General features: G+C 44.4%; 1 protein-coding gene across 2 annotated transcripts; it reads right to left on the bottom strand.

The window, feature by feature from the left end:
• kat6b (K(lysine) acetyltransferase 6B) lies at positions 1–23,692 on the bottom strand. 2 transcript variants are annotated; one of them, XM_015962573.3, is made up of 17 exons: positions 23,477–23,692; positions 22,057–22,907; positions 18,360–18,468; positions 13,989–14,104; positions 13,713–13,794; positions 13,077–13,206; positions 12,034–12,986; positions 10,822–10,943; positions 8,594–8,706; positions 8,365–8,506; positions 8,080–8,241; positions 7,001–7,094; positions 5,359–5,590; positions 4,910–5,069; positions 4,275–4,535; positions 3,181–3,499; positions 1–3,079 (listed from the first exon to the last, which is right to left on the bottom strand). In XM_015962573.3, the coding sequence occupies exons 2-17, from the start codon at positions 22,672–22,674 to the stop codon at positions 225–227; spliced, it is 6,468 nt and encodes a 2,155-aa protein (XP_015818059.3). In that variant the 5' UTR covers positions 22,675–22,907; positions 23,477–23,692; the 3' UTR covers positions 1–224. The 2 variants fall into 2 exon arrangements, with proteins under 2 accessions (XP_015818059.3, XP_054605743.2); XM_054749768.2 differs by having other exon boundaries at positions 12,931–12,986.
• Between the last annotated feature and the right edge of the window lie 411 nt (positions 23,693–24,103).

The following is a 24,103-nucleotide window of genomic DNA, read 5'->3' as shown; positions in this document are numbered from 1 at the left end:
GATGTAAGGCTTCCCATCAGGAGGAACAAAAATACTTTTTAACGTTAGCTTTAAAGTGAACTCACTGATGAAACTTTTTGCATTCTTTACAAGTGCTGCTGCTGGTTTTTAATTAACAAACGTAACTGAAAAGGACACCAGAAAACGGAACAACAAGGCCTGATCAGTGCATCGTTCCAACGGCCAAAAGCACGCGGGAAGAGGCAGCTCTGTCCTGCGGAGAGTTACCGCCTGATTAAAGGCCCTTTCAGGGACTGCTTGGACATGCCCGTGTTCATGTAACCATGGTGACCAGCTGGAGAGTACACCATGTTGCCATGTGGCGGAGCCTGCATGGGTTGCTGGGGGTATGGCTGTGTTCCCATCATGCCCATCTGCATAGAGTACTGGGGTGACTGGTTCATATAGGCATGGTTGCCATGGTAGCCACTGTTCATCATAGGCTGGCTCATGCTGTAGCCATTCATAGCGTTGAGGGAGGGCATGTTCATGGAGTTGACGTTGTAGCCTGGCGCCGGCATGATGTTCATGCTCATGTTCATGCGTGGCATGGCAGCCAGCGTCCTGGATGGCGCCTGCATGGCGACAGTCTGTGGTGGCCGGGAGTACATCTGCTGCTGGTGGTGGTGGTGGTGGGACAACGAGGCCGACTTGGAGCGTGAAGAGATGTGACTCTTCGATGTCATTTGGGGCATCCGCTGCGAGGGCGGAATGCCCATGTTGGGTTGGAGCATCATGTGTGGCGGCGAGCTGAGGTTTGGGGGAGGGGTCATGGCGGCCTGCACCTGTGGGTTGGGGACCCTGTGTGGGGTCTGGGACAAAGATACCAGGCTGGAGTGCTGTGACGAGAGTGACGGGGTGTTTGCGTATGAGGTGTGGGGTATGGGGTGTGAAGCCGAGTGGTTGAAAGGCAAAGAGTGAGAGTGGTCCATGAACGTGTTGGTAAACTGCTGCAGCTTGGCCAAACTCAGGCCTGACGACTGAGCGTAGTGCCCGCTGCCGTACTCCCCCTGGCGGTTCATCCTCTCATAGAGGGCGAAGTTTGGGTTTCCAGACTCGGGGATGTCTGCCAGCTGCACGGTGGTGGTGAAGTTGGTGGGTATGGCGCACTGAGCCATGGGCTGCTGCTGCTGCTGCTGGCTGTGATGACCGTGTTGATTGTGAAGACTATGCTGAGCGTGCTGATTGTGCTGGCTGAGCGGATTGTGCTGCGGGTGGTGATTGTGGTGGTGACTATGCTGGTTGTGGGGATTGTGTTGACTATGCTGGGTTAGCTGATTGTGCTGGCTGTGCTGATTGTGTGGGCCGTGCCTGCTGTGGGAGTTGTGTTGACTGTGCTGGCTGCGCTGGCTGTGTTGACTGTGCTGGTTGTGCTGGCTGTTGCTGGGAGGCCTCTCCACCACCACGCAGCCTTGCGGCGACTTGACGTTGCAATGTGGCGGCGAGCTCAGACTGTTCGCCTGAATCATCCCACAGCTGCCAGGGTTAACGGCGGCCATTTGTTGGCTTACAGCACAGCTGCTCTGGGGCAGACCGCTGGGGGGGATAGTGCCATACGAGCAGCTGTTCTGGGAGGGACCTGCGCCACAGATGCTACCCCCCATGGTGGAGTCATAGCTGCTGGGGTTCTCATAGTTCTCTGTGGTACTCTCAATGCTGCCGAGATCACTGAATCCACTGTCCACCACCTGCTGGGAGTGATCGGACACAGACGGCACATCCATCATGGGGCTCGTCTCCATGTTGTGAAGCGAGGGCACGGAGATGGCGCTGTGATCAGGGCTGATCTGAGTGTAGCCGCTCTCCATGATGGATACTGCAGGGCTGTTAACGGAGCGTACGGACTGGCTGGGATGGGACTGTGCCGAGGAAAGGGGACTGCTGTGGTTTGACTGAGGACAGTCGTCCAGCGAAGTGAGCTGAGGGCTTTGGGCCACGTGGGCAAAACTCTGTAGATTCCTGCAAGGCTCCTGGCTCTCCACACAGTCCTGGAAAACGTTCTCTCCCTCGCTTTCTTGCGTCAGGGACTGAACAGCTTGAACAGTCTCTGAGTCAATCTCCGTGTAGACGGGGTGATCCTCTCTCAGCACGGGACTGATTTTTGTACTCCCTGCAGGCAGAAGAGGTGGCTGATTAGGACGAGGACTGGGTGTGCTTTCCTCCTCGGACTCAGACTCTGCAGGATTATCGGAGTCTGCAGCCGCTATTGAAGCGACGGCTGCATCTTCAGGCGGAGGTGTTGCTTCTGTCTTCTCTGTTACTCCATCCTGCAGGTTTTCTGCAGCACTAACTGCTTCTTTCTCACTACAGAGGTCTTTAGCAACCTGCTGACTCAACTCAGAGCCATTGTCTTCTTTTGGATCTAAAAAAGGTTGGGTGCATTTTGGTGTCTCCTTTGAACTTTGTTCTGACTCTTCAGCGCTGCTCTCTGGCACTGCTGCCTTGCTGTGACTTTCATCTTCATCATCAGCATCCTGATCCTCTAGCTGAGCTCTTTTCTCCTCCTCTTCATCGTTTTCCTCGTTGTCATTCTCCGGCGATACAGAGACCTCGGTGCTGAGCTCCACATCTTTGGCTGGTGAGTCCTGATTGAGTCCACTCTCCCGCTGGTTGTCCTCCGGTGGTTCTGGAGAGTCCGCTCGAGTTGCAGGGCTCGGTGAGACAGCTTCAACGGATGCAGCAGGAGAACACACCGGAGAAGCAGGAGAACACACAGGAGAAGCAGCCGGTGATCCCTCAGGAGAGCTTGACGTCTGGGAGCCGTGGTCAGCAGGGCTTGGAGGCTCCGACTGGAGCCCGTCCTGCGTTAAATCCGGACTAGCCAAGCCTCTGCCTACATTTCTACCCTCATCTGCGCTGATATCCTGATCTGTTTCGTGTTTTGCCTCCTCAATGCGAATATGGTGCTGCTCGGCCTCCATGGGGGTTTCAGGGGGGGTGTAGAGGTTCAGCTTGAAGCCCATCTTTCGTTCATTCTTGAGTCTCCATTTAGGAGGACCTCGTTTAACCCCTTTGGGCCAGCCTTTCTTCCTTTTCACTGGACGAGGTCTGCTGGGTCTTTTGGAGACAACGTCAGCTCCTACAGATGGAAAATCAAAACAACAAAAGCTTCACCGTCTTGTCCTGTTGGTGATGAAGGTAAATCATGTAAAAATATGTGTGAATAGCAACTTAAGATACCTTCATTCCAGAGGTCAAGATCTTTGTGTGCATTCTTCTCAAGCCTTGGGCGACCTCTCCGGCGTTTCATCTGTATAATTGATGTCTTGTACTTTTGTGTCTCTTCCTCCTCTTCATCATCCTCGTCGTCATCGTCGTCATCCTCCTCGTCCATCTCGCCCATTCTGGACGTGTGTTCCAGCAGGGGCATGGGGCGTTCTTCGTCCGAGTTGTCGAACGGTTCGTTCAACACCTCCGTGGTCTCAGAGATGGTTTCTGTCGTTACGCTGCTGTTTATTCGCTTCCTTTTGCGCCCTCGCTTCTTGAGAACAATCGCGCTCTGAAAGGCAAATAAAACAAGCAATGAAAACAGACCAAAACCTTGTTTGCAGTTGAATGACTGAAACTAGGGCACTAGGCGTGTGACCTCCACGAGGATACAGCAGGAACCAGCCCAGGGGTTGTGTGCTAGAGGTTTAAACCCCACTGTAAGACTAAAAGCAATGCAGCCTGGTGTGGGAAACCACGAATGAGACCGGCAGAGCCAGCAGAAACCACACTCTATATTTTACATTCTTTAGTTGTTTCCCACCGGATGCCTACGACGCGACCGCTTTCCTCCTCAGAACTGTCAACAAGCAGAATGTGAAATCAATACTGTAACTAATGCACTAAATAAACTCCATATCATTCTTTTTCTGGTTTCTGTGCTGCTGTTCTCGAACAGACCTCGCTGACATCACCAAGTCAGCTGTAATATTATCTGCAGCACAAGGGGGCAGTGCCATCTAGACAGAACAGATGTAAGAAGCACACAAGAGGGCGGTAAATTAACCATGACCACTGACAATAGTACAAGGTTTAGCCTGCAAAGTCTCAACACCAGCAGTGAAAACACAATCCATTATCTACTGTCGAGGGCTCACAGGGGAGGCTCCAGATGACAGGAGGAAGCCATTGAACCCTACACCACATCTATGAATATTTATCAAACCGTTCCATCTCACTCCGGTACACAACACGCTCTTTAATGAGGGGAATATTTAGATAGCTGTGTGGTTCCACTTTACTGCAGAATTTGTGGACAGAAAAAGCACACAAACAATAAAAGTCACCTTTCTCTTGGCTGCAAGCATCGTATGAGCTTTTGTCAGGATGGGAGGCGAGCCGTCGGAGTCGTCATCAGCTTCGTCATCACTCACCGCCTCTGATGGCTGGATGCGCCTCGACCAGGGGGGAGCGGGGCGGCGTTCGTACGTCCTGTAGGGAATCTTGCAGCGGACCTTGGTGAGAGTTTGCCTGCCGCCGTGAATCATCGCGTTTCCCTCTCTCTCTTCTTTCTCCCAGCAACTGGCCTGCTCCTTCAGTCGCTCAGCCTGGTAATTAAACGGACAAGATGCATTATCTCTGGGAAGGGAGCACGCACAGATAGAACATCTGAGCAACGAGGCTAATGGGAAAACAAGAGATCGGAATTAACATCACAACAAATAAATCACTGCAGGTTTCTCCAGATAAAATGAGCAGCGTCCTGACTGGAGCAAAGGAAACTCTGTTGTTAGAAGACATATCATGGAATATTCAATACTATTAATTATGCAGTGAAGTGATTTAAGGCAATTGTGCACAACATGACATGCCTGCTGAAAGTGGGAATGGATGTCTCATTATTGACCTGAACTTGAACTCTTCAGCGAATCAAACAAACATCCACTAACAGCGTTTCAGGTAAACAAATAAAGAAACCCACATCCATCTCTGCCTCCCTTTCCTCCTCAGACAGAACAGCGTTTAGAGTCATGGAAGGAGTCCAGCGTAAGGCATCTGGGTCCACCTTGTGCTGACGCGGGCTAGCCCTCAGCCTCTCCATGTGCCTCTGAATCAATCTGTCTCTTCTGATCAACACAATCCTGACACAAAGGGAAAACAGCACATGAATTAGCGGGACATCCACAACAGAACGAGGCGCTATTCACTGCAGGGAGAAGGGCATGTGTGGCTAAAGCATCGCAAAGACGAGCTCTCTGGGACCCCAGGTGCACCGTGTCCTTGGGGGTGCTTAACCTGACTTACTTCTGTCAATATTCAGCAGCATTTATGGATATGCATTTAAAAATACTCTGTGGCCTGGATAAGTCTGACAGCGGAGAGAAAGTGGCAGTGCAGACTGGAGGAGGAGACGGGGGCTCGGAAACTGACCTGCCATCCTGTCTGTCAATCATGCCGAGCTGCTGGAGAGTAGAGGCGATGTCATGTGGACACATCCCAGTGGCCCTGCTTATTCCTTTAACACTGATGTGTTTATCTGGGTGCTTATAAAGGTGCTCCAGTATGACACTTTTCCAATATGCCAGGTAGGATAAGCGACCCAGTTCTGACAGCGGCTTCTCTGGGGAGCCAGCTTGTCCTTCTCTCCTGGTGAGAAGGTAACCTAAAAAGACACGATTCAAACAAAAAAGAAAACAAAATGCTTTAGTAAAGCTGGAGGATGCAGCTGGGTTTTTTCACACCGCGGTTCAATCCCTTTTGGTTTAGATATTCATTTCAGGATGTGACAACAAGCCATTGTTGGGATTCACCTTCAAACAGCATAAAGGGAGGAAAGGCAATCAGCTTTCCACTCCTTCAACCTCAGTCAGGAGCTCTGATACAAGCTGGCAAGGGCAACAAAAGAGGTTGAAAGAAGGAAGCAAAACGGTGACGGAGTGAAACAGAGGAGCCTCTGAATGTCATTTCTCACCGGAGCCTACGCTTACAGGAGATAATGAAGAAGAAAAAAGCCCAATACTAATACATATGTGAGTGTAATTAGTTTTATGGCAGCCCTGTCAAGGGTCATCCATTACCAGAGACACAAAATTAATTAATGCCTTTTAATGTGCACTCAGAACGAGAACCAAACAAGCTAATCTAATCAGAAAAGAGTCAAGTCACGATAAGCAGTAAGATTCACCACAACACCAGCCTCTGAAAACAAACAGGAGTAAATATTAAACACAATTAAAATCTAGTTTTTCATTTAGTGTCATCAATGAAAACAAAAGGGCTGTCCTGAGGCTTGAAGGGGGAACCTTCTTAAACAAACACTAATGCTGTGTTCTCAGAGCTACCGGAGACAAATTGTTCCTCTAAAACAATCCAATATAGCAGAAAATCTTAATCTAAACAACTTCCAGCTCCAAAGCTACGTTTTCCAATAAAGCCTTCAAAGAGCTCTGAACTCAACTCTCAATATCACAGATCCTCTCGCATCTCTCAATGGTTCCCAAAGTGAACAGGAAATCAAATGCTCCATTACCGCCCGCCCTCCCTGCGCTCGCTTTCCTCCTTTTCTTCCACGCACACAAAGTCGACAAAGAGACGACTCTCGAAAATAATAAAAATGCCTATACTGACAAAAAACTGCCTGCCTAAACACAGAAATCCACTCAAGGCAGCAAATGTTTTCTTAAGTGGACCGCAGCGCTATAAATATTAGATGTGCTGCATTTACTACACCAAAACATAAAAGCAGCCTCTACACCTCATCATCAGTCAAGAAGAGGAGAACTGGGGACATTTTCCATAGAAACTGTTGTTAAGGTAAGATAAAACACCACTAGTTATCAAATAATAGAAGCAACCAGAGTGTTGTTTCTCACATCTAATCACCTGTGATTGCCTGAGCACTGTACATGAATGCTCTTGATTAGACCCTTTCAGAGCTTTAACAAAATAACAGCACCTTGCCACAAGCTACAAATCCACCCTTTAATCTGAAATTATTTGTGAAGACCGATAAAATAAATAAATAAAGAGCGAGAGTGATTCTGGTGGTCTAAAAACGCTTTAAAGAACTTACTGAAATCAATAAGGAACCTTCCAAATCCTTGCCTTTGGTACTGAGGCATAATCATTATGCAGGAGACATTGTACTTCTGCTGGCAAAGCTTTTCCTGAGGGAAGGAGAAACAGATCAAGTATGTCAGAGCTCTGCTGAAGCTGGCAATTTACTGCACCTGCCATTGTCCTTGTCTTTAAACAGCACACATGCACAGAACGCAGTTTAATGACTTTTGCTTTAAACATACCACAGTGTGAGAATTAGGTCTGCAACTAGTGATTATAGTCATTATCGCCCCATTTGTATGGAAACCAATATGTTATTTATCTTCACAGAATGCATGATATCTGCTTGTTTAATGAAGAAAACCCCAAACTAACTACGATTATGCAAAGCTTCAACTCTTCCACGTGTTAAACACCAAAGCCTATTGAGCTCGTTGTTTGTAGACCCTACTCAGGGTATCTGCAGGTTTAGGGGAGCCAAATTTAAGACTTTTTAAGACCTTTATTAAGGCCACTTTGACCAAATTTAAGCTATTTTTTTAATTAAATTTAAGCTATAATTTCCAGCTATTGCCTGGAACCGGTGCTAACCACGTCGTGAACGTGGGATTAGCCATCCAGTTACCATTAATGTTGCACTTCCCCATGGTGCAAGCTCCCACTAGCTTAACCAGCTAATGTGCTCATCTAAAAATAGCCCCCTTTCACAACCAACTGAATGTGTACGGTTCCGCTTACACCAACATCATACACAAAAAATGCTGAACACTAACTAGAAATTCACGAAAACTTCATAGAAATAAAATAATCTTGTTTATTGGGTCTTTGGTGATTTAAGACATTTGGAAACTGTATTTAAGGATTATTTGTCATTTTTAAGGATTTTCAAGGCCTTAAATTTGGAAAAGTAAATTTAAGACTTTTTAAGACTTTTCAAGGACCCACAGATAGCCTGCCTACTGTGAACACAAGTGAAATCCATGCAGCAACAACACAGGAACTGCAGCGAGGCCTTTCTCTATCTGCATCACCGTTCAAAAATGATGAGCGGTAATCCTTCGTTTCCCATAAAAATCACTGCGTAATTCATACCTTGGAGAAATAGCCCACAAGATGACAGCCTTTCTCATCATTCTTTGTAAGTATGTAGAAGAGGAAAGGCTCCACATCATAATACAAGGTCTTGTGATCCAGGAAAAGCTTGGCTAACAGGCAGAGGTTTTGGCAGAACAGTTTGCTGACATTTCCATCAACCTAAACACAGAAAAAAGAGTAAAGGGGACACTGTTCAAACAGTTTTCCTCCTCCTCGACCCAGAGCCCATTCGTCGGTGGGATCTCATGCAGCACACAGCTATTGCTCTGAAGGGAAGCTGACCTCAAACACAGAGAGGTTGTCCTTTCGGTAGATCTCATTGGCTGGTGGGTGGAACCAGCCACACTTCTTTGTGTGTCTCAGGAGGATGTTTCTGCTTCTCATGTACTTCAGACAGAACTCACACAGATACAGCTTGTGCAATCTGGCAAAGACAACAGGGAAAGAGGCTGTTTGTAGCGCAGAAAGGAAAACGTCAACATTTATCATGGAAAATCCTAATCTAAAGTACCTTGAATATTCAGGCGGGTACGGCGATGAGTACCAGGTCTGAATCTCAAACTTTCCAAACTCGATGACAGAAGGACATCTCATAAAGTCCGTGTTCAGCAGAGATCCAGTTTTCTGTGAGATTTTATGAAGACAAATAGATTTATTGACCCAGAATATTTAACATTACAGCATCTCATGCAGTGAGTCAACATGACTGCATTTATTTGTATCACGACTGAGATTCATAACCCCCATGTGGAAATGAAAGCTAAGATGAATCTGACCAGCAATGATCTCTGAAGTAACAGTTTCTGGTTTGCAAGAACATTCGTTTCGGATCATCTGAACAAAATGATGAGTTTATATGCATCTAATATCTGACAGGTGAATTTAAAGATCAACCTTTGTCATCTTTTTAACACATTTGCAGTGGTCTAGTAGGAATGAATGCCTCGTAAGTCGTACTCTGGGGAAAAAAGTTCAGATGCTCCTGTGTGTAGAAGTCAGCCAGAGGAGAAAGTGACAGAAGATAGCAGGCTTTGGAGTCTTTATTTCCTGACATTCTCACATCTGATTGGCTAACAGCAATATGACTCTTACCACTGACTCTGTTTGCTATGAAGCATTGATGTTTTATCTCCACAAATAACACAAGCCTGGAGGAGTTCTGCTGTGTGGTGGAGCTGCTAATGCTAGCGGTTAGCTTCCATTAGTGGAGACGTTCATTGTTCTTTCCCGGACACTAAACAAACAACAGCCTTCCCCGTCATGAGTCAAGATGGGTGAGTCCGTGAGTGTTTGGTGACAGTGTGACGTAGTTCTGTCAGGATTTTCTAATCCTTGAGTTTCACCGTCTATCTTCGATCAGAAGCTATGCAGGAGATAGGTGTAGGAGACTATTTTCATGTTCAGCCTGCATGAAAAACTCAGAAGCTGTTTTTACAGGATCATAGCGTTAGCAAAACGGGATTTGCCACAGCTTCCTGGGGAGGATAAAGGTTGTTTATACGATCAGACCGTGGCGGTAATGTGGCACAATCGTGGCAGTTTTATAAAGGATTAGGTGATGGCGGCATAAGGGGGTATGGGGGCGGTCTCTGCGCTACCGCAGACTTCCGTTTATCTTGGACATAACTTGCTTTTTTTTCCCCGATTGAAGCCGTGATCGTTACGTTTTTTTAACAAGCAGCTCCTAAAGGTGTCTGTCCCCATCAGTCCCTGCGCAGTCTCCGGTGATCTGAGCTTCGGCTCTAACAGAGAGGCTCGTGGAGCGCTGCGGCGCTCCAGTTTGCCATTTCAGCTGAGTTTGTTCAAAAAGCAAACCTTATTGTCTGTGTTTACTTTCATTTTCAATAAATTTGCCAACTGGAGCTCAGCAATAACTCCCCACGTCATCATGACATCTGCCTCTGTTGCGCCAGGGCGCATACGACAGATCATTACCGCGATATTACTACCAAGCGAGGCGGAACGAATGCCGCATTATTCACGCAACGTCATGCCAGCATGGCATGTTTATAGACATACCATTGCGGTAATATTACACCAATTTGCCGGCATGGTGTGTCTTGTAAAAAGGGCTAGAGTGACTGATTATTTTCAAAAATAATAAGTAAAAGAATAGTTTCTCAGTGAATCTGCACTTTTAAGGTAACATATTATGACTGCTCTTTTTATATTATAATAGTTCAGTGGTTGATACAATACAAGTTTATGAAGTTCTCTGCACTAAATCCCTCAGTACCTTCCAGAATGAGTCGTTTCTGGGCTCTGTCACTATGAAAACAAGCTGGAGCTGGCAACGCCCACCCCTCCCCTGTTCAGGCTGTCCTCCAGCAGCAGCTCTCTCCTCCAGGTGAGAGGTGATTCTATTCTAATTTCCCTAATTGTGACATCACAAACAGGAAGTTTTTTTGTAAACTGCTTGTCTTAGGCTCTTAATTCCTTGTTTGAAATGTTTACAGAGGCACTAGAGACCAGCATGGCAGAACAAAACAATGCAAAATGTGAGCTTTGCATATCACGTTACCTGTGAACTATTTCAAACAAGAGTTTGTTGTTAGGTCAGAATCTAACTGGACTGTGATGGTTGGTGACTCATAACTGAGAAAATACACAACTTTTCAGCTGGAACCACAATGAATTGGAATTTATGACACTTTGTGCAAATGTTGAAATAATGTCGGCATTCTGCATTAAAGAAATCTATATTAAAAATAGTTAAAGACAGTTTTGATCTTGTCTCACCTGGGCTGTGAGTTCCTGGACACGCGTGAACATCTCAATGTCCTCCTCCGTGACGTGTTCTCTCGACGTGGCCACGAACTCCGCTTGGACCTCCTGCTTCACTCGCAGCTCCGCGCCGTGGCCTGTTCCAGGCACAATAATACAACATCAACACATCAGACAGGCACATCGACACCAGCCTGTTTAAAGCAGCCGTGGCTGAATAATCTCGTAAATGCATTCTATGCTAATGTGCTTATACTGTGAGTACTGCTGCCGAGTCTGTTCGAGGCTGGGTCTCGGAGGAATTTCATAATGTATCATCTCTGCATGTTTATATTAAAATCCCTAATGTAATGAAGTGAAACTAAATCACTCTAATTGCGTAACCGCTTTCATGTGCTTAGTCATCCACCAAGACAGTTTCCCATGAATTAAGAAGCAGATGCAGTGAAGGAAGCAAGTGTCGACATGAAAAGCAACTGATGTTGGAAAAGCAGGCAGTAATTTTATGAAAGACGTCAACACCATGACTTAACCACCAAAATAAAAACCCATTATAAGTGGAAGTGATGCGTCATTAGCACATTTATGGATATGTGCTGCCAGAGTAGTCAAGAGTCTGAGCAGGACTTAGTTTAGGACTTTTTGAATCATGCATCACTTTGTTTTTCCTGCGTGAATGAGGTTTCTGTTTTTACTTGGACTTCATTCTGGGAGACAGCAAAATGTAAGGGTTCGAGCACTTTTGAGTGTAATCATCGTGTCAGCTCTGAGTCAACTCGGGTGGGTGAATCACTGGGTTGTACATGTCTAATGACCACTGAGCGTGAGGTTAGGAGGAGACAGTGACTTTAAGAGTGAAGGTGGGATGAGGAAGAGTGCGATGTGACTAGTTTCTACTATGTGGTGATCACAATGTACACACTACTAGAGCGGGTTGGGGACAGAGCAACATGAGGGGGTTAGTGGGCCATGCATTATGCCAAAAAGCCAACGGGCGAGAAGATGGAAGCCACAGAAACTTCACAGCCAAGTCAAAACGCAACCAAACTGTGTTAAGAAACTAAAATAAGAATTCAAATCAGGAAGAGGATTAGTAGCCGGTTAGAATGTTGAGGGTGTCCTCTCAAAGAAAAGATCAGCTCTGGTTTGGAAAAAGCTTAAAAAAAGAAGAAGAAGCTTAAAGGTGTGGAGACGCAGGTCTTGACTGGTATTTTGAGCCTTGCTTACCATTGTTATTCTCAGGCTTAATTCTTCCGTCTGTCAAGTCTCCCTTTCCTGGTGAGGGGGTTCCCTTCTGAGGGCTCACTCTATACTTCAGCCTGCCTAGTGTCCTGTGATTTTTAAGGAAAGGGTTGCATTTGAAATGACTGACCATCTTAAAAGGGCTTCCTCTGGGTCGGCCGGGCCCAGCAGACGAGGAGTGTAACCTAGGTCTACTAAACTCGTTATTTCCAAGGCACTGGGGCCCCATTTTGGGCAAATCCTGCTTATGGGGCAAGAGCTTAGGCGGTGCGTAGGATGGTGGTCTCTTTTTCCGCGACTGTCCCTGAGTAGTAAAAATGTGCGAGAGTCCATCAAAAAGCCCCTTAAGTTGGCTGCTACTGCAGAGACTACTCAGGGAAGGAACACTAGACTGGCTGGAAGAGCTCTGCGGCGAGTTAGCAGAAGTGGAGCTGCTGGACACCTGCGAGGGGGAGCTAAGTCCTGGCAAAGTGGAAGTGGGAAGAAGTGCAGAAGATGGAGGGGTTATCGTTTGAGAGGCATCAGCAGCAATGGCGAAAGGCTCTGGTGACTTGGCCAGTTTGGGCAGACCCTTATCTCTAGAGCCTAACTGTTTGGAGGGTGACTCTATGGCTACAGCTCGCGAGCGACGGCCCACAGGGGAAGGAGTAAAGAATTTGGAAAGCCCATCAATAAGCCCTTTGGTTTTCTTGTTAACAGTGAGTGTGGCTGGGGTGGAGGTGGGCGAGAGGGAGGGAGTGGTGGAGGGAGGGGAAGAGGTGAATTGGGTGGCGTTGACCGCACAACAAGGCTCTGCAACAGTCAATCTGTCTCTGGCGTCCTTCACAGATGCAGCATGACCAGATGAAGGTGTGGAACAGACGGTAATCTTTTGACCCCTACCAGGTGACCCCCTTCCTCCAAGTGCTACCATGGAGCCATCACCACTGGTTACAGACCTGCTGGGACAGAAAGAAGCCAGCTGAAGTGCGTAAGTGTGTGTGGTGTGTTTTTATGCCAAAAAAAAAAAAGACTTTTTGCCCGCTCACATTCTTAGTTTGAGCTTATTTCTCGGCCTTCCGATTGGCTTTGCATATCGACGTTTGATCTGATCGGCCTTCTTGTGCAGTAGCTTCTTCCTATTCTCCTTTGGCCTGCAAACTTGGCAGATCCAGGTTCCTGGAGGGTGTCCAGACACACAGAGAGTACCGTTTTTGGCGGGTTCATCAATTGAGAAGACATACAGTACATTCGTCTGAAACATTTCCTTTATGCAAAGCACTGGCGAGAATCCCACCAGCCCACAATGACAATCAATTACTCAGCACAAAGCGAAAATCCATAGGAAAAACACGGGGTCAATTCTCGGACCAGTAAAATAGACTTCATGTCAGCCTGTTGACCTGAGCTAGGTGACTTCTATGAATGGCCTGCCAAATAGTCTGTTACAAAATGTGCACCATCATCATTACAAGCCTCGCTGTAGGGTCAGTACTGTAATCCAGAGATAGAAAATCTCCCCAGGGATGCTGGAATCATTTGATATGCATGCAAAGCCCCTAATAAGCCACTGCTGCTTCTCTGTGTGCTGAGTGGCAGCCCCAAACGGCCGTCTGAGAAGAAAAGGCTTTGAATTGACAGCAGAGAGGGGGAAACAGAGAAGCCAGACAGTGTAAACACCTCACCTTTTGGCATTCTTGAAAGCGGCGGATCGCAGCATTCCATGTGAAAGCCCCGATCACATGAATCGCAGAACAGCATCTCATCCTGAAAGGGAACAGCAGGCATGTGAAAGGGATGTCCCAGTTGCATACATGCAACACCACTGTCACTTTATTTCTTTTTGAGAAAAATGCACCCAATTCTGCACATGAGAGGGTTTACAAATCTCAACAAATCCCTAAGGAACCACAGAATGGGATCCAGGACACTAAAATCAATGTGTTAAGTGTTACACTCACTGCATTTTTCCCTTGTATTCGACAGGAGCTGCAGGTTTTGCATTCAATGCACTGCCACCTTAATCTCTTCACATTTGAGGTTAATTCTTCAGAGAACTTTAGACATGACGGATGGCCTTCAAAACAGACAAACATACATAATTAGCATTTCATGTATCAATCTGCAAAGACAGCGTTATCTGTTCACACATTAAAGTTAAATATTAAGGCAATAAATCCATAAAAACAACGGTGAGCCTGTCCACGATGCTTCCACTCCTCGCCACAACTTGTGTCTAAAAACAGTATGATCAAACATCTGAGCCGCTAATTACAGATAATTTGATCTTAATGAGGCAGAAACGGTAGCAGCACTCTTTCTAATGGAGGCCGATCCATGAAAGTCATGTAAAAGCTTGCCTTCCCTCTCACGCGGCTCCCTCTCATGGTTGTAAAACAGCTGTTTTACAATGAGAGCACAATTTGTGTACACTACAAGTGGTTAATGAAAACCACCTCGACGCTACTCTGTCAAATTTGAGCTATAAAAGTGTCACCAGGAGAACAATTCCTTACGGCATTTAAAATAATTGTTCAGACATAAATGACTGGCAGAGGTAATTTTAGTGGAACAAAAGAACACTAAAGGAAATGCCAACAGGCTGCAGCGGGAAAAGGGCTGATCTTTGTACCATTATAACTCGTGCTCTATAATACAATCCAAACGGAGTCTAAATGACTTTATTGATTTTAGATTTTAATGGTCACTTGGAGTATTTGCCCCTGTGTGGCATGAAAGTCATTTGGATTCCTTCAGTCACCACATGTCAACATTGTTCCTCTGAAATAATTTCTTAAAAGTAAAAAATAAAAATGGAACAAGACTAACAATGTTAATATTGTCTCAACTGAGACACCTTGAATTATTGAAATCCAAAAAAACCTTTAACTGTAATACATTTTTGAATAGTCTAACTGATTTCAAGCAACAAGGCTATAAAAAACATTTAATTCAAGCAATCTGAATTTCCAGGAATCTAATGGTATGATGCCCAAACTCCATAATCATAATAATAAATCTTTAAAAGCATAGATCTAAACAGAAGCTGGCAGGCGTAAGTAATCTAATCATTTCTTTAGACTTGTAAAACAAGAATGTAAAATAACTAAATCTGCTGCCTGTGCAGCAGTTTATAAATCATATGCAACACATTAGCGGCATTAGCCTTTATGGAATGTCACACACTGTGCTTTTTATGAATGTTGTACCATGTGTACATCTACACCAAAGGTTTTAATCGGACTTCCTGCTTGGCTAGAACCTGCGATTTATTAGCTTAATGGGTCAATTAACCAACCTCAGTGTACCTCTAACGCTAAATATACGCACAAACAACCAGTCAGGTTACTCCAATAAAGTTCCAATAAAGTTTACTTTGGCAAGACGACTAAATGCTCATACACAGCTTCCCCTAAGTGTAAGTATCTTTATTAAAAATGTGTTTGAATTACTGTATTGAGATACTTCCAGGTTAGAGTCTCATGAAAAACAAATTCTTATGTGATGTAACTCATCTTTGGGTTTTTGTTTTCTCACTCAAGAATAAAGAATATCAGAATTTCAGTTTTTAAACTCTAATAGAAAGAATTTGGCCTGCAAGCTACGACATCCTTGTTTACCAAAAATAAATAAATAAATAAAATCTCTCTTTTTTTTGTTACATTGATGACAAATTAAAGCAAACCTGCAAACAGAAGTAGAAAATACAGCCATGACATGTACGTATGTATTTGAATTTGTTCAAAAACTGGCAAATTTTGCTATTGAGAGTTTTATTTTGGTTATTTAAAAAATCATCGTGTTTTATTTTGTATTGAAATTCTACAGAGCACATCATAATAGGGGTGGAAATTAGCACATGCCACTGGCCAAATGCAGGCAAAATTATGAAGTGGCGTGTAAATTTGAAAATGTGCACAAGTCACAACGGCGGGTTCAAATTCGATGAAAAAAAATAAACGGCGTGGTTTGCACTCCTGACCTGTCGGGGCAGTGATGTGCCTAGGTTGCTGCTACTCTGCTCTAAATGCCATTATGAAAAAGGAGGAGCAACATGTAGCATTGCTTTTTTGGAGTTAAGCAAGCGGCAGAAAAAAATGATTCTCAAGAGGAGTTTATGGCAGAAATGAAAGTTAAACAAATGTTTGTTTTTTTAAACCGACAACAGCAAGTTAAGTGACTGGTTTTTTTTGATGGGAGCAGCCAGTCAATGTTTTGTTCCAACAGTCGGCAGCACACTCCTTCCAGCAGCAAAGGTGAGAGTTTTATTCTTTTTTTAAATTGAAATTGGAAGCCATCAAGGATCACAAATCTTCTAACCGACAAAAGCAGGTAAAATGCATCATTTAAGGAAACGCGCCTTTGAAGTAAACTGCTGCTAAGAGGGCACTATGCAGCCTGAAAACTGCCTAGCATGAAAAGCTGAATATACTATTTAGAAGTGCACATGCCATCAGTAAAATGACAGAAAAGCAGATGCAGGTCAGGACTAGAAGCCACAAACTAGATGAGCCTTTGAATGCCAGGGATGTGTAGCCTGTTAAAGTTCGATGTTAGTAGCTACTTAAAGAGGTTCTTACACTGCACCACTGCTGAGCTGTCCAGACTGTTACGTCAGTCTATAAGTACACACGTGTAAAACTGTTACATTTCCTTACAGTATTTATTTTCTTAGACAGTATATGGGGGCGAGGGGGGTTACACGCACAAGAAAAGTAGTGGGTGCTAAAATGTTTGGTTGGCATCAACACATCAATTTGTCAAATACAATTTTTTCTTTTGATCTCTTTCTGAAATACTGACACTTGCTTTAAATCAGTTGATGGTTTTGTTTTAAATGTCTTTTGGTTTCAGAAACTGTTTACTCTAGAAATCTAGACAGACCATAGCAGAAGGCAAAATGCCTTTGCTCTAAATGTCAGTCTAGTCACGCTCCGTTAGAGACTCAGCAGGCCTGAACAGTCCAGTGTCTTTGTTTGTTGGGTCAATCACAGCGCTCTATTGGTTTATTGGGCCAATCACAGTGCTCCATTGATTTTGTGGGCCAATCACAGCAGGCTTGGAGGGCAGGATGATGCGACTGAGTGAAATAACAAATATGGTGACGGCTCATTTGAAACCGCTTTGGCATCGACTTTGGACCATTTGGACTGGAGATTTTCTTTAATTCAAGAACAGACAGAGATACTTAAGTTCTTTATTTAGAAAAATGATGTGCTTGCATCTTCTTTGACAGTGTATGGCAGACTGCCCCATTGACTAACATCCATAGCGGTAAGTACTAGGGATGCGCGTTTTCCAAAATTTGTATAACTGGCTATTGAAGCCATTAAACAGTTAATACCTGGTTGACAGTACTCTGTCAAGTGTGGGAGGGTGCACTCACTGGCCACTTTATTGGGTACACCTTGTTAGTACCTAGTTGTTTTGCCTTCAGAACTACCTTAATCCTTCATGGCACAGATTTAACAAAGTATTGGAAACAGTCCTCAGAGATTTTGGTCCATATTGACATGAAAGCATCACACAGTTGGTGTGTCAGCAGCACATCCATGGTGGAAATCTGTTCCACCACATCCCAAAGGTGCTCTATTGGATTGAGATCTGGTGACTGTGGAGGCCATTTTAGTACAGTGAACTCATCGTCATGTTCAAGGAACCAGTCTGAGATGATTCAAGCTTTGTGACATGGTGCATATCCTACTGGAAGTAGCCATCAGAAGATGGGTACACTATGGTCATAAAGGGATGGACATGGTCAGCAACAATACTTGTGTAGGCTGTGGTGTTGCAACAATGATTCATTGGTACTAAGGGGCCCAAAGTGTGCCAAGAAAATGTCCCCCACACCATTACACCACTACCACCAGTGTTACTGTCGCCTTTCTATCAGCCCCAACCAGTCTGGTCATTCTCCTCTGGCCTCAACAAGGCGTTGTTACCCACAGAACTGTCGCTCACTCAATGTTTTCCCTTTTTCGGACTATTCTCTGTAAACCCTACAGATGGTCATGTGTGACAATCCCAGAAGATCAGCAGTTTCTGAAATACTCAGACCAGCCTGTCTGCACCAACAACCATGCCACGTTCAAAGTCACTTAAATCACCTTTTTTCCCCATTCTGAAGCTCGGTTTGAACTGCAGCGGATCGTCTTTACCTTGTCTACATGCCTAAATGCATTGAGTTGCCACCATGTGATTGGCTGATTAGTCATTTGCGTTAACGAGCAGTTGGGACAGGTGTACCCAATAAAGTGGCCAGTGAGTGTATATAGAATAGCTTGCCAGGCTAGAAACATTCAATAAGTAAAGCATTACAGAGGCTGACTTACCACTGCTTCCACAGTCTGCACAGGACAGCAGCTCTTCTGGGTGCTTGTCCCGGTTTGACTCCTTCGTTCCAAGGCAGAAACTGCATATTGGGATGGGGTCGACCCGGAGCTGAGTGGGAAAAACAAACAGTTTGAAAGACATGAACTGGCTCTTAGTTATTCAGTGTAATGTTTTTCTTTTAATCACTGGTGATTATGCTTGTTAAGCCAAGATGATAAAACCAGCCTGTGGATTTAATGAAACAGCCAAATAAAAACAACTGAAAGCAGAAAGCTCAAAGAATGAAAAAAGAGCAGAGTTCTCACAGACTAGAGATGAATTATAAATGACTCTCATCCTCAGAGATATGCTACATTTGAGTACCTCCTTTATCCATTGCATCTGAATGTGTAAGTGATCTTGGTAATCATAGTTTAAGGGCTTAATCCAATTCTTAAAGCTTGCACTCTAGCCTGAAAGGATTAACCAGCATGTAATCAAATTACCTCAATAATATAACATGCTCTCATTGTTACCACCATGATCCACTGTAAATGTTGCAAGTCTCAGAACAAACACGCATTTAAGGGCTTATTGCTGAGTTCAGAAGTAAAATATGAGCTGAAGGTTTAAGAGGATTTCTCCATTGATCACTCAGAATGAAGGGAGGCTAACTTCAGAGAAAGAGAGAGAGCAAAGAAGACTTAGTGTCATTACCTCACTACAGCAGACAGTCTAAGCCCAACCAATCACAGGTTGAAATCAAGACCAGACTAAACTCAGACAAGTGCACTGCAGCTTTCCTCAAGTTAGTTTTTAAACACAAGTTCAAAAAGCCTCAAGAGGAGCAACAAACAGAGTGCTGAAGGGAAGTTCTTAATGGAAAATAACCCTGGCTAGATGTGATCATAAATAACCCACCTCATCATCAGTTTACACACTAAGGCCTTACAATTGGCTAGAGCTTTAAATGGTACTCTGGGGATGCCCATAATTAGTTCCTGGTTTCTATGACGCAGATCAGCATCCTGAGCTGACACCGAATTTGCATGTTTCAAATCTGCACTGGAGCTGACCTCCAGTTCAGGTTTTATTTTCCCTTTTATTGATAAACCAACACAGAGCGGGAGCATCCTTTCGATCTCTCAAGCCATCCAAATGATGCCCAGGAGGGAGGAAGTGCAACAAGGATCTAGTAGCAATTGGGTCATTGTTTCTGGCTGTATCAATGAGCCGTTTTAGTGTGAGGAAGTAGTTTAGCACCACATCAATGATTACTCTATTTTCCAACCTGTTAGGTCAATACTTGCAAGCATGCAGGGGCGTTAAAAGCTGCTCATACAGCACAAAAATCAGTACAATTTTCACATGTGACGATGCTACACCTGTAGGTTTTAGCACAGCAGCTGTGGAATTGCCTCATGTCACAGACTTTGCGCAGATAAATACCGACAAGATCTATAAACAGGGAGTAGACTTGTTCAATAGTCCTAGAAATAAACAAACTTCATGGTACTTTAGTGTTTCGGTTTTATACAACGTTTTAAAGAGTAGTTTTTGGACACAGAATGTCTAATACTACAAAAACAAGCAGTTTAAAGACAAGCTATTGGGTTTATGAGACCTTGGAATGGAAATATTTCATTTACTTCCATTGAATTTCTCAGAATATTTTCTGAAGTATTGAGAATGACTGTAAGACACTGAAGCTACAGCTCTTTTTTTTCTTTTCGGATTATACAAGTCTCTTAGTAAAAACACTTCTCAGAAAGGTCAAATACCATTCACTCAGCTGAGATAAAAGGAAGAATGTTCTTCCTTGATCAGAGGCAAAGATATTTAACAACACAGCCTTGCTTAGGAGTTTTTCTCCCCCTTTTTAACAATATAATAACGCACGGACATTTTACAAGGATTCAGACAAAATATATGAAACTGGAATTCAAACATTCACTACAGAAGAGAGTAAGTACACTGGCAGTGAAGTTATTCTCAAAAACAGTGAGTCTTAATATGATTTAATAACACACACTCTCCATAAACTAAGCCATGAAGTCTGATTCCAGGAACTGGATTAATTTCCATTGGGAATATTTTTAGGTCTGGTGAATAAAATCAATAGCAATTTGCAACCTGCACAAGGCTAAAATGCAAAACCAGAAAGACAAACACAGCTGAAGCGATGCTGATGATTTACACGGGGTTTCTAAATTAAGTACATTACAGGAAATTATACTGCTTCAAAAGACCAGGCTGTCCTGAGTGAGGGGGTGGGGTCCTACTGCTGGTAGACAGAGCAAGCTCAAGTAGTTGCATAACACAGCAGGGGCAAAAAAAAAAAAGAAAAACTCTCATTCCTTGTCTTTGTTCCTGTCTCTTCAGAATCTAATAAACTCTAAATCAAGACTGCTCTTTGTTAACCCTCAAAGTGTCTCTCATTCTCAGCACACACTTGCTGGTTGCGCCATAACAACTAAGAAGGCAGACCATCCTTTGAAGTAAATGTTAAACCTAAAACTGGGGGGGTGATGTCATCAGGCCGGGAGCAATAGGTTGAAATGTTCCAAATGGAAAACAGCAGGCCTTCCTGAGAGCCATGGCAGGACACTGTGTCTCTAAAGCAGTTCTCGGTTTCACTTTTGGCCTGACCACAGACACAGTCACAGTTGTGGCTGCAGTATCAAGGTGTCGCTTCCTGATTATTCACTGTGGAACTGGCGAAAGGGTGACATCTCTATCGCCTGGTGCCGCTCACCACTTCAGCAGCATAACTTGTGCATAAAGAATGAGACCACACTTAATCTTGATAAGTCTCAACACAGGACATGGCATAAGCCTTCACAACAAACTAGATGACTGTACACTGCTTGCACAGCTACGCTGTGACAGCCATTTTCCATCAAACACCCTCCTGCTCTTGTTTTAAAATTGTACTGCAATTACAAAACTGCTAGCATTCTAGGACATTTGTCTGCAGAGCGTGTTATTGCCAAGCACTGGTAACAGAAACCCAATCTCTGCAAGCCATGAACCACCCCTGGGGGTGGCAAAAAGCAGCAGAAACAATGCAACCTGGAAGTTTGTTTAAACGGTTTTATTTCCTCTCTAGGGCGAGTGTGTTTGCAGCAGGATCATAACAGCTGCACGTAGTCTGAGACTGTTCTGGCGTTCTTCCTCAACGCGTTTCCATGTCCCTGCAAATGACCAATAAAATGCCAGCTCCACTGCAACTCACGAGATAGCTGGTCCCATCCTTTAAGGTCATTAGGCTAAGGTTACATAACCTGTGGGAAGCCCAAAGCAGACTGCCTACCACACACTGTCAGCATGACTTTCTGATTATCCAAGCTCTCTTGTTATGGAAACCACAGGCAACACAGTCTTAAAGGGATGAACTCTACATGGCAATATTTCTGACCTCCTAGGCTTAAATCCCAAACATTAAGAATATAATTGTAAAATTCCTGATGAGCAAATTCCATTCAGTGGTAACCCACTCTCATCCCTCCAACTTTGAGGTGATAAATGCCTCAGTTTTAGGATCCAAACAGCCCCTACATCTTATTTAAAAGCCAAAAGTGGTGGGGGTCTAAGAGCCAAGGCGACAAACATCAATAACACGTTCATAACAGGAGTAACTTGTAGGACACAGTGGCAGCTTAAGAGTGAAACAGGAAGTGAGTAGACGAGCACACACAGACCAAGGTGTTTACATACCTGGTCTCGCTCATGGGGGAGGAGCGTCACTGATGACAGGACCAAGGGGGAAGTGCTTGGACACCTGGAGCTCCTTCCCTCCATGCCACTATGGCTGAGTTTATACCGTGGGCCATTTTTAACCAACCTGCCAACGCTAACCAACCGCTTAGCTGCCAGTCTCAACCTTTGCTGAAAAGCGGGATTGTCAACAACGTTTGAGAGGTCATCCTGATTCCTCAGATACCTCTCGATGTTCTTCAGCGAGGAGCCATGGGTATCATCCAGACCTTCAACGGCCTTTTTAAGTATTTTATTCCAATCAATATGGCGAAGATCACTTGAATTCCATATAGACTCCTTTGATGGCAAAGTTGTGTTTACAGGCAAGATCGATCCAAGCCTTCCAGGAGTTCCTGGGTCCTTGTAGGAAGTGCTTCCCTTATTTGTAACCTTGAGGATAGAGCCATCATGAACACTTAATTCCAACTGCTCAAGGACGGTCTTCTTGTCCAGTCCGTGCACCGTTGCCACCGCATGACAGATTCTTTCCTCTGAAGGCCTCTGCTTTTGCCTTTTTATTTTCTGTATTGCTTCAAGAATCCACCCCGTGTAGAGAGGGTTTGCAAGTTTTACCATGGTTGAACAATGAGCCTCACAAAACTGTGATCCATAAAGATTCCCCCTTTCTGGAGTTGAAGAAAAGGTACATCCACATCCTTAATACGGCCAGGAAGTAACGCTCCACAACAACATCCACAGAGAATTTCTCAGTCCACGGTGAACTTCAGGAAAAAGTTGGCACAAATAAATTCCACAATGACGGTTTTCAGCTGACCAGGAACTGGATTCTCTAAAATCCTAGATAAAACCTGAAAGAGAGAAAAACAAATGTATATTCAAACACAATATGTAAGAAACACTTGGTGTAAAAAGCTAAAACGCAAGGATTTGCAGGACAGCTAAAACATGAGAAACAGATGGATAAAAACAGATGCAGGCGCTGCTTAAAGGAATCTAAGTGACTTAATTCACATTCTGACACTATAATCCGCACACCAAACCAGATGTCCAAAGCAAAAGACTATGTGCCAAACGCAGCAAGTTTTTCACACCGTGGCACTTAGCTAGAAACTTCCACTGACTTCAGGAAAAGTACTGCGTCCTCGACAGATAAATATTTTCGGTTTCAGATTCCTTTTCTGACAATAACATAACCCTTTACAAGTTCAAATTTACTCCTGCGGCACGTTCCAAAATACCACGATGTCACGTCGCTTTCTAACACAAACAAACCGAATTTAACACACACACACACCGAAAAAAATACATCTAAGTTTAACCGTTAGCTGTCCGCTTGAGACTTTTTTTGACAGCTCGACAATGACCAAGTGATCGCCCACGAGCGGTAATGACACACGTATAAATAATCAATGCTCACTTTCTGACAGCTGCTGTTACAGACACGGTCTCCGCCGAGCCGCCGAGCGGAGAGGAACCGATAAAAAACAAACCCGGAGTTGTGCTCCACCGAGTTGAGCTGATAAATGTCATCGTTTCCAGCTTTACTTATGTCACCTAAACAGTCGCCATTTTGTTACAATGTTGTAGTTTACATGAATCCGACATGACGCTGATTACAATCCAATGGAGTCTCATTAAACCTTGCCTACACTAATGTGCCCTCCCCAGCAACTTCAATTATTGGCTGTAAAGACAAGATCCGATTTCTGGTTTGATAAAGCACATGTCAATCTTTATGTATGAGCTCACTCTGAGAGGCACGGCACTGGCTGTGTGATCTGTCACTTCACTCAATTGACCCGCCTCTTAAGGTGCCTCCGGTGATGAATTGATATCGTTCACCTCTAACACTCATAAAATCCAAACTTACGACTCAGAGCGTTGAAATATCTCGACAATAAGTTACAAACGCGCTGTAACGAACGTAAAGTGGCTGAAAGACGATGACACGAGCTAAATATTTAACCTCATTTACATAGCGTTTAACTCCGACCCACCTTTACGCGGATTCCTCCTTGAAACAGTTGGTTACACTTGAAAGTGA

The sequence above is a fragment of the Nothobranchius furzeri genome, chromosome 16, assembly GCF_043380555.1.
Source record: "Nothobranchius furzeri strain GRZ-AD chromosome 16, NfurGRZ-RIMD1, whole genome shotgun sequence".
In the NCBI taxonomy this organism is placed as follows: domain Eukaryota; kingdom Metazoa; phylum Chordata; class Actinopteri; order Cyprinodontiformes; family Nothobranchiidae; genus Nothobranchius; species Nothobranchius furzeri.
The sequence above is the reverse complement of the archived record's forward strand: the minus strand, read 5'-3'. Positions and strand labels throughout refer to the sequence as shown.